Source organism: Cucurbita pepo, unplaced genomic scaffold (assembly GCF_002806865.2).
Source record: "Cucurbita pepo subsp. pepo cultivar mu-cu-16 unplaced genomic scaffold, ASM280686v2 Cp4.1_scaffold000434, whole genome shotgun sequence".
NCBI lineage: Eukaryota > Viridiplantae > Streptophyta > Magnoliopsida > Cucurbitales > Cucurbitaceae > Cucurbita > Cucurbita pepo.
The window spans coordinates 16636-27551 of record NW_019646665.1 but is presented as its reverse complement, the minus strand read 5'-3'; the positions used below and the strand labels follow the sequence as shown (position 1 = coordinate 27551).

The window sequence follows — 10916 nt, the reverse complement described above, 5'->3', positions numbered from 1 at the left end:
AAAAAATATGTTCTCTTCTTTAGAAACACACATGGTTTTGTTGCTCCTTATTCTTGCCCATGTAGAACTTTTGGTGACAGTGTGAATGGATTATCTCTTCCTGTTAGGTGTGCAGTTTTACATCTGATAAATGTTTGAATAGGTGTTTATGTTAGTGGTTTAAGATTTTCTCCCTCGTCGGAATGGTTCGGGTTTGGAAGAAATATTGTATGGAAGATCTGCTGACTGCTTCAATACTCCCCCCTCACATTGAAGCATATATGTTCATCAGCTCAACTTGTTACGTAGTTAATCTATTTGAACTTTATTTTAAGCTTTCATAAAATATCCCCCATTGCTCTTCAGTCTCACATATTTGGCAGATACCAGACCTTATATTTTCTCATGAACGTGATAATCAATTTTAATATGTTTAGTTTGTTCATAAAATATTCGATTGGATGTAATATGAAGGGCAAGCTCGTTTTTACACCTCAGGTTAGTTGGAACTACAAAACTGAAGCGTTAGTTAAGAGGCTATGGCACCCACATTATTTCACATACAGATTGTGCTATAGAGTTGTATTCTAATTTGGCACTTGATGGTGGGATCACAATTTGATTCTTGCTCTTCCATGAAACTAAATTAACTCCAACAAAGATAAGGTATCTTGATGTGGGTCTTTTGTTTACCTTGGATCTTGTCCGATCAGCATCTAAGAAACACTTAATCTTCATATGATTGTGATTCAAGTACAAATTATCATATGGTATGTCCATGTGCAGCCTTCAAATAACATAAATTGTTCTATAGTAACCCAATGGTCCACCATGGATATTGACTATAAAGAACACGATCTCTATTTCCTCCAAATGACAATGTTTTCTGCTGTTTTAGNTCCTCCAAATGACAATGTTTTCTGCTGTTTTAGTGTTTTCTTTTTGGTATTTATTAGTTTCTATAATTCTCTTTCAATCTTTTATACTTTCTTTAATATTTACTAACTAGTAGTTCAATAGTTATAGTTATCTTCTATTATGTTCCTGAAGTAACGAGAAATTTTCCTTCATTCTTCTCTGCGTAAATGAATCTCTTTATGTTAATTGTACAGATTCTTTGTTGTGGTGAATTACCATTCATTGGATTAGCAGAGAAGGTAGAGCAGGAGCTTGTATGGAAGGTATTTAGCTGTAAAGCTTGAAGTTTGCATGTTCGTCGCCAATGTTATTTATCTTATTAGCTTGAGTAAGTTGCTTTATTTCTTGTCAACTCATGTCTAGGGTTTCTTTATCACAATGCAGGCTGAACGTTCTGATCTCTTATCAAAGCCAAGCTTGTATAAGTTACTGTATGCTTTTGAAATATGCCGACATAATTGGCAAAAAGCAGCAAGTTATATGTACCTTTATTCAGCTCGTTTGAGAATGGAAGGAACTCTAGGAGATAACCAGTTAAGTTCCTCGTTGCTGCTTGAACGATTGAATGGCCTTTCTGCTGCTATCAATGCGTTGCATCTTGTTCATCCTAATTTTGCGTGGATTGAACCCCCGGTTGAAAGAGATGCCATCCAGAGTAAGCAGTACCCAAGTAAGAAAGCTAAAAGAACTGTTGATGAACAGTGTAAGTAATGCTTTACTTGATGAATTCTTTTATTTCCCTAGTGCATTTTTCCATTTCCCGATTTTCTAATTTTCTCTTTCTTTTTTCTGGATCTGAATGGTATTTATTTTTCACTGTGTCAATTGAAAATATTTATCTAGTTATCCATTCATTCTGTTTTTCTGTTTTGTTTGAAAATATGGCTTCTTTTTTTTGGAATAGTTGCCAGAGATGACACGAAGCCTCAGAAGCGGAATTCTTATATTGATATGAAGCAACTGGAAAATGAATTTGTGCTAGCCTCATCAGAGTATCTCCTTTCATTAGCAAATATCAAATGGCCATTCACTGGTAAGGATATGTATTATTCTGTTTTATGCTTTCCTTGAAGCAGGATGAGAAATTATTATAAAAACTTCGTTTAGAAACTTTAGCTTTTAAATCTATCTAATATACTAAAGCACCTATTTGTAGATTGCATTTACTTAAATGTTTTGCAGACTGCCGTTTGTCAGGGATTCATGAGGCCCCTTCAGAGTTGGTTGATCTTCTGGTCCAGAACAATTTTTATGATATGGCATTTATTGTTGTTATAAAATTGTGGAGAGATTCAGCATTAAAGAGGTATTGATCTTTTATGCTCTAATTGCATTACAACATAAATCTATTGATTCTGCTGAGAATTGCAAATCTTGAACTTTGTTGACTCAGGGAGTTGGAAAGAGTTTTCTCTGCCATGGCATTGAAATGCTGTCCTAGTAGATTAAGTTCATCTGGGGTTCGGTAAGCCAAACGTCATTTTATGAGTCAAATCGTTTCAGTTAATGTTTCCTATTGCTTGTTAGTTCCACAAGTAAGAAACTTAATTCTTAACTTGTATCCAATTCATTTTGGGCTTTTGTGTGACTTCAGGAATGATCCCAGAATAAGTAGTCTTCTATTGGTATCCCCAAATGGGCAAAATGACGTTCATGGTTCACTTGATGTGCTTCCTAGTAGTCAGCATCTCAGTGGAAATGGCCATTGGGAGACTCTGGAACTTTATCTTGTACGTACCTTCATATTATGTCATGAATGCAGCTTAAGATATTCCCTGATACTTCTGTCATCTGATTTTTTTTTTAAATCTTAATTGGTCTTCAGGGTAATATTTGGCCTGGTATATACACTGTTTCGTGTTTTTTTTTTAAAAAAAAAAGGTCCTTGGTGTATGATTCAATTGCAACTTTGAATTTTACAAGACAGGAAAATGATGTTTAGATAGTAAATTAGGAGGAAATCTTTTACCAGCAAGTTGTTATTCTATTTCGCAAGAGCGAAGTAGAATAGATTATTAGCTATAAAGGAAAAGAAAGAAGGAAGAGATTAACACTAGATATACAGGTTCATTAACAGCTCAAACAATTTATTCATGCATTTTCACTATATGTATATATATACTCTTTTTTGGTAAAGACTAAAGGTCTAAAGTTTATTCAGTCGCTTATTAAGGAAACTAAGCAGCAGATGCTGGAATCGTTTTATTTTTTCTTGTACAATTCATGTTGTTTATTGTTCCTGCTTCTGTTTTGTCATTTTTTTCTTCTCTGCATTTATACTTATTATTTTCTCTATCTTAATAATTCATATCTTCAATTTGCAGGAAAAATATAAAGGTTTCAACGCTAGATTGCCTATTATTGTTGCTGAAACACTTCTTCGAACGGAATCTCAGATGGAATTGCCTCTTTGGCTGGTTCTGATGTTTAAGGTTTTTACCTATTTTTGTCAGTGATTTTATATTTAATTCATTTTGACTGGATGAAATTTTAGCGTTTTCTTTTATCATCTTGGTATTGAAATCACTAGGAGATAATTGGGGTACTCGTTAGAGAAAGATTAACGTACAAAAAGAGACTAATACTAAAAAATAACTCCGAGAGAAACAAAAAGAGAAGTTGATTGCAAAGCAAAAGAAGACAAAAACTGACCCAAAGGAAATATGAAAACATTCCAATTCAAATTAATATCATGTAGAGAGAGAGACTGTCAAAACGATGGGATAGAGAAACTTGTAAAAAATTGGAAGAATTTTATGTATTTGATTTTCTTTTCATGCTCTGTATTGGCATAGATGTAAATACCCTTTTACTAATTATAATCTTCATGTGTATAAAAGTAAGAACATGTACCCAAAAAAAATCTGCATGTTTTTTTTAGCCATTGTTGAAGAGAAAACCCACCACAAGTTGAAAACTGAGAACAATTTGTACCTACAAGCTTGAGAAAAAAAAGCAGTCAAAGAAAATATGATTTGAGAGATTCCCTAAGTTCTAACAAAGACAACAAATGGAAGGTTGCAAACATGAGATTTTCGTACTATTAGATAGATGTGTATTACGCGATATTTAGTTTTTATATTTGTAATATTTATTTTTCTTATTGGTTGATGGTCTTTCTTCTCTATAAAAAAAAAATGTTGTATTTGATTTATCAGTTAGAACATATACAATAATTTTATTTCTTTCCAAAGTCAAGTGAATTTATGAGAAATTCATGTCGTTACTACTCCCTATTTTGTTTGCATATCTGTACGTGACGACTTCTCTGTAGCCTCATTTTGAAATGCTTTCCTTGCATGGATGAAACGTGGAACTACATAGCAAAACTCCTCTTATTATGGGGTTCTGATATGGAAACGAATCGGCGTAGTTCTCTCTGTGAAGTGAAAGAATGCTCATTTATATCAATTGTATATTGTGATGGACAATTCTGTAGCTAGTAGACTATGATTGCGCTTCTTCTAGTCTCATTGTTTAACCTACCATATGCAATTTTGCTCTGGATATAATTTTTCAGTAGTTTACCCGGATATGATATTTTAATTTCTATACCGATGTACTACAATTCATCCAACAAATATATGACAGGATGGTCGAAGGGCAAAGACATGGGGGATGACTTGTGAAGAAGCAAATCCAGCATCCTTGTTCCGTTTATATGTTGATTATGGGCGATATACAGAGGCTACACATCTGTTGCTTGAATGCATGGAATCATTTGCATCAATGGTAAATTATGTATTGGCTTTTATATCTTGAAATTCTATTGATCACTTAGTTGACAAATTGAATCTCTTTTATCTATCCGCATGATTGAAAGTCCCATTGAGCTAACGAAATCTCTTTCACTTATTATTTGAGCTCCATGTTGAGAAATATTCTTTGATAAAACTCATCAAAGAACAGTTGTTTAACGATGTACCTTGCGTGAAACACTTATGTTGATTTGTACATTTATCTCTTAATTATTTTTTAGATATATTTTCCTTTTATAATTAATTTCCTTAGTTGGAATTTCTCTTGTATTATATGTACCCATTATTGGGTCATTTTCAGGAATAAGAAAAATCTCTCTCCAAAACTAAAAAAGAAAATGCATGATTTTAACAATTAGCCAACACGAACTAAGTTTATAAATTGTGATGGTACGTAAATGAAATCTCTCTTCAATTTTGAACATTTTCTACTGAATTTTAGATTTTCTGGGCCACATACTGAAACTTATTCCAACTTTCTGCAGCCACCCACAGACATAATTAACAGAAAAAGACCATCCTCTGTTTGTTTCCCCTACAATGCCGTTCAGAACTTATGGTGCAAAATAGATGAATTGATCCGCTCAGGTCACATGGTAGATGCTTGTGAGAAGCTGAGAAACCTACTGCATGGTGCTTTGATGAATCATCTGAAGCTGGTATGTTATGTTTTAATGATTGTCTCGTTGCTAGTACAACCCTCTTGTCAATATGCCTGACATTTTTATAAAAAATTCCTTTCAGCTTAAAGTCGATGCAGATGATGTTATATCTACCATCGCTTAATATACTCTGGACTACTTCGTGCCGTTTCTATGATGCCAGACAGGATCCTCACTTTTACTCGTTCAAAGGAGCAAGTTTGTAAGCTTAGGACCTGTTTTATGCTTCTTTGCTGAACTATTTGAAGATCTGGTATTTTACACGTCAACTTTCTTCTCATCCGAAAGAATCTCACTTTTCTATATAAATTTACTTTATTTATTTATTGTCCCTTTTTGTTTTCTCAACCTTCTCTGCTGTGGTGTCTTGTCAGTCAATTATCTATGTCGATGACACACCATCTTCTGTTCAAGAATGCTCCTAAGATTGGTGAATCAGACAACCAAGCATCCAGAGATGCCATGGATATACCCCAGATTGGGAGCTGCCGTTGGGTAACGGTCACTTTTGTAGCCTTGAATATTTGATGTTTTCATTTGTTTACAACATTTTAATGATGTAATCATAGACTAGAAATTTCATCAAGCTCCCACCAGCGATACGAAAAAGCATGTAAATGGGCTATATGCTCGAGTTCGTGTAGCAAACTTGGCAGAACGGCACCTTAAATGACGTTTTAGATCATGATTTTGTCAAGTGCTTTATGCAGAAAAATGTAGAGTATTCTAACATTTTGGATGTTTGGTATCATGCTCATTACAGCCGGCTCAACCTTCAATGGCCATAGGAATACTTTAGTCAATGAGATTAACCGATATCTTCATTTTGACATAAAGAAGTTTTGATCAGATGTCATCATGTAAACTAACTAAACTAACTGTGATCTTTGTTTCCAAACTTTATATTAAACTTGATATGTGTGGCTAGCAACACATATACATGAACAGCTTATACTAAAACAAGTTTCTAGTGATCAAAATAGAGAATCTTCAAAAAAGATAGAACCTTAAAGCATAAAAACTTCAAACATGATAGTATATGATATATTAAAACTTTACTCAAGTGGTAATGCTTGTGTTGTTCTTGATATCATAAAATTGACTTTCATTTTGAGGCTTTGGAGTGGTAACCTCAACGTCTTTCAATGGAAGTATGTTGTTCATCTCTCTGCTTTTGCCCCACAACACCATGTATAAACCACACACAATCAGCACTGCTCCAATCACACTACAAAGCTCAACAAAATTTTCGTTAATAATTGTTGTATTTAGAAGACTAAATGATTAAATTGTAAAATTTTGAAGGTACCTGCCAAGGTGCAAGCTTTCTTGGAGGCATAGGGATCCAGCAATAGCTACCAGGAGAAGCATAAGAGGGCTGAAACTAGACACATACAATGGCCCTCTCATACGTACGCACCACGCCATCAGCGTCACCATGGCTCCCGACGCCACAATCCCCTGCATCCAAATCCATTATATGTATGTCGTATTATTAAGTGAACCAAAGGATCATATCTAAAAGTTTAAAAAGCTTAAAAATAAATAATTTACGGCAAATGCGACGGTGAGAAGCCTGATATTCCAACCCAATTTCCATTGCTTCCAATCCCTCTCCACACAAATTGATATTGCCAACCCCTGAATTGCTCCCATCATACACATCAACGCCGTGCTCGAGTATTGACATGGATATATTTTCGTCATTTTTGTCTGCCACCAAAATCAAATCTTACATATAAGATCTATTCAATAGTAGTCGACTACGTCTCGAAAATCTAAGTATATCTTTCTCCATTTAGGTTAATATTTTATGTCTTATAATTTTTGGTTCATATTATAAACAACACTATAGAATAAAGAAGCATCAACAATGGTAACCTGAAGGATGAGCCAGAAAGAGTAAGAGAGGCAGCTGGCGAGAGCCAGCAGACTTCCAAGCACAAAATTGTGGGAGTGGTGAGGATTTTGAGGAAGATGTGCCAAGTGTCCTCCACGGAGAAGGTCCACGTGGGTTGACCAAATGCTGATCTGGATGCCTTTGTAGAAAGTAAGAAACATGGCCCCACCAATCCCCACCAACGTTCCTGCCACCTTGGCCACCCCTTCCTTGCTCCTCATCTCCAACTTTTCCATCCTACACATGTCCGTACACCTTAACCTCATAACCTTAATTAATTAATTAATTAATTAATTGTTAAAATAGTTTGAATTTTCATCTTATCTCAAAATAAAATTACTAAATTGCAATAAAAAAATATAAGTTTAATAGTATTGCAACAAATTTATGTTTAAAATCCTTACAATTTTAAGAAATTTATCACCATTATAATCAAACATAATATTATTTTATATTTTGACATCTTATTCTCGAGTGTCCATTACTTTTAGACAGCCATCTCGACTGTAAATCAAACACCTCGTGTATCTAAAGCTACTTTTTTTATCTTCTCTTTTTCCAATATTCAAAGTTGAATTGAGTTACTACGCTAAAAGGTTCTTCGATTTTACATCACTCGTAATCAAATTGAAGTTTTTGTCTGATTTTTCCAAAAGAGGGTTTTTGATGGGTTACCCCAAAGTAGAAGGACTTCCAAGTAAACATATGGTCATCCTTTTTAATTTAATTTCCTTTTAAAATAAAGTGATTGTGACATGCTCATAAATCTTTTTTTTTTCTTTTTCATTTATAAATTTTAATTCTAAATTATCATAACTAATTTTGTAAATTTATGAAAAAAAAAAATACAATAAGAAAAAAAAATTTAAAAAAAAAAAAGTGTACATTTATGAAATTTTGATATAAAATACAATAAGAAATTTTGATAGTAGTTGTTTTAGTGTTTAGGAACGATTAAATATACAACTCAAATGACCCAATAATCTAAACGACTCGAACTATCTAATCTAAATTTTAAAAGTTGAGTTGACTTTTTTTTCTTTTCTGAGTCGGGTTTGGGTTTGGTTAGCGAGTTAGGGTTTTTGGTTCGGTTCAACTCGATCCGAAGTAAAATTTAACATATGTTATTTGTTAGGGTTTATTTCTTTAACTTTCACCTTCACCTAAGAGTGTTCAAATGACATAATATCTCGAATATTCCAAACTTTTGAATATTCAAATATGAAGTTCGATAAAATTTTAGTTATTAAGGTCAATAATTAAAAGTTTCTAAAATAAACAAACAATGTGGCGATTGATTGGATTGAATAATGAACTCTGTTTAATTGATTCGAATGACCAACTGAATTCAACTCTAACTCGTGTATACTCCTAACTCAAACTAAACAACAAAAATTTAAGTTTATTTGTTTATGTTTGGTATAAGAGATGTGGATATTGTTACCCGAAGGGGAGGGCGAGAAGGAAGGTAATAGCCGGAGAGAGATTCTGCATGGCCGAAACAAATGTTGCTGACGTCATTGCCAAACTCTGTACGTATAAGTTTTGACTCAACGTCCCTCTGTCCAAATAAATTGCACTTCTTATTCATTTCTGTTCCCGTACACATTCTAATAAAAATATTTGCATGTAAAACTAATTGTAACGAGTGTTTTTTATTAATTTAGCTTACGTACCCAAATAATCCACAAAGAAATCCATAGAAGAGTATGGAGCATGTCATCTTCGGCCGTTTATTCCTGTTAAAAATTTAAATTAGAATGGATACATAATGATACGAAAATCTCTCCTTATTTTAAAGGGAAAACTCAATGTAGACGAAAAGAAAAAACCTTTCGAGAAAGAAGGCAAGGGGAAGCATGAAAAGGGAAGCGAACACGAAACGAAAAGCGATCATGATCATCAAATTCATTCCATCGTTGACAGCCAATTTGTAGAGAACGTTGACTCCTGCGAACACCGACTGAACCAGAAGCATCAGAAGGGCGGGTTTGGCAGTGGCATGGAAGGTGCCATTGGTGCATATTGTGGTGCCTGATGATCCAACCCCTGACTCCATTATTATGGTATTATGTGCAAACCCCTGTTGTGTGGGAGAGTATTTATTGACCAAGAATGGAACCACAAACATTGAACACACCCCCAAAAAAATGTGTGATATCACTGCTTTTCCAATGGCTGACATGTAAAGTGTTCAAGCTGTGCCCATTTTCCCTGCCTTTCCTCCATGTTCAAGGCCTAAATAGATGTCACTTTCATACCACTAATAACTTAGTCCATTGTACTTAGGTTTGTAACGAGATTTCTCGAACAAGTTGGTCAGTACGGATTCGATATGTTTAAGGTAACCAATCACTAATGATCACTTTGAGAAGTGATTGCTGAAAAATGTTTTCGTAGGAACGTTAGATGTTGTGTGTTGTGGATAATTAATCACTAAAGTCCCTCAATTTCGTTTGATTAGTCATATGATGATTTACATATTTGATTCTGATAGGGGCGTCTATGTGATTGGCTCCTTAGAGGGTTATGTCTCATGCAAGTCAAGTTTTAATATAAGTTGAGCTTTTCTCGTCTTCAGATGATAGCCCCTGACCAGCTTTTGACACGATAGAAAGTCACTGAATTTCATTTGATTAGTCATATGATAATTTGCATACTTGACTCTGACAGGGGCGTTTTTGTGAATGGCTCCTTCGAGGGTTATGTCTCATGCAAGTCAAGTTTTAATATAAGTTGAGCTTTTCTCGTGTTCAGATGATAGCCCCTGACCAGCTTTTGACACGATAGAAAGTCACTTAATTTCATTTGATTAGTCATATGATGATTTGCATACTTGACTCTGACAGGGGCATCTTTGTGAATGGCTCCTTCGAGGGTTATGTCTCATGCAATTCAAGTTTTAATATAAGTTGAGCTTTCCTCGTGTACAAATGATAGCCCCTGACCAGCTTTTGACACGATAAAAAGTCACTGAATTTCATTTGATTAGTCATATGATGATTTGCATACTTGACTCTGACAGGGGCGTCTTTGTGAATGGCTCCTTCGAGGGTTATGTCTCATGCAAGTCAAGTTTTAATATAAGTTGAGCTTTTCTCGTGTTTAGATGATAGCCCCTGACCAGCTTCTGACACGATAGAAAGTTATCCACATACTCCCATCCGATACAAAAACCAACTGATGAGGTACACGAACCACATTTTTGACCTATTAGCAATAATTTTCATAATGCATTTATACAAGATATTACGGCCAGGTTCTCCTTCAAGATCTACGGGAATCTGCTGGAAAAAAAACATAGATAAAAGATTTAAAAAAAAAAAAATTAAAAATGGGATTTTAGGTTTCAAAAATAAAAAATAAAATCAGCCTAATAAAATGGGAACAGCGGGGGAGGAAGGAAGGTATTTAGTTTTACGAGGTTAACCTCGGTTCAAGGGTATATAAGCGAAAACGAGGAGGGAGAAATAGGGAAATTCACACATTGAACGAAGTTGGGCCTGGGGCAGCCCTAGTAGCGTATAGTGTGTCAACAACTCTTCCGCGACCTGCGTCATCTTCTTCGATACACCGACCAACTCTGCTCCCTCACTCATTTCTCTCTTCTGCTCAAATCTCTGCATTTTCATTTGCTTCCCATGGCTACAACCTCTCCATCCAGGTATTCTCTTCCACTTTCTCCTCTTTTTCTTCTTC

The 10916-nt window shown here is 34.7% G+C and overlaps 2 protein-coding genes across 4 annotated transcripts in view; one reads left to right on the top strand and one right to left on the bottom strand.

The window, feature by feature from the left end:
* The first annotated feature begins 1049 nt into the window (after positions 1–1049).
* On the top strand, positions 1050–6077 carry LOC111785288 (nuclear pore complex protein NUP160-like). Of its 3 annotated transcripts, none has more exons than XR_002813652.1 (11): positions 1050–1160; positions 1282–1600; positions 1802–1930; positions 2095–2203; positions 2291–2362; positions 2492–2627; positions 3222–3329; positions 4489–4629; positions 5141–5314; positions 5400–5570; positions 5692–6077. XR_002813652.1 is itself a non-coding variant. In XM_023665697.1 (10 exons), exons 1-10 carry the CDS (start codon positions 1065–1067, stop codon positions 5439–5441), a joined length of 1341 nt encoding a protein of 446 aa, XP_023521465.1. In that variant the 5' UTR covers positions 1050–1064; the 3' UTR covers positions 5442–5633. The 3 variants fall into 3 exon arrangements, 1 of the variants encoding a protein (XP_023521465.1); XR_002813651.1 differs by having other exon boundaries at positions 2080–2203; XM_023665697.1 differs by lacking the exon at positions 5692–6077 and having other exon boundaries at positions 2080–2203; positions 5400–5633.
* A 299-nt stretch (positions 6078–6376) lies between these two features.
* Positions 6377–10916, bottom strand: part of LOC111785287 (WAT1-related protein At1g25270-like) — an 8817-nt gene continuing 4277 nt past the window's right edge. Inside the window, exons 2-8 of the mRNA XM_023665696.1 lie at positions 9050–9211; positions 8894–8956; positions 8662–8778; positions 7199–7454; positions 6872–7030; positions 6627–6778; positions 6377–6545 (exon numbers count right to left, since the gene is read on the bottom strand). Of these exons, the coding sequence (XP_023521464.1) occupies positions 6377–6545; positions 6627–6778; positions 6872–7030; positions 7199–7454; positions 8662–8778; positions 8894–8956; positions 9050–9195 (1062 nt within the window). The 5' untranslated portion in view covers positions 9196–9211. The remainder of the gene's footprint in view (positions 6546–6626; positions 6779–6871; positions 7031–7198; positions 7455–8661; positions 8779–8893; positions 8957–9049; positions 9212–10916) is intronic.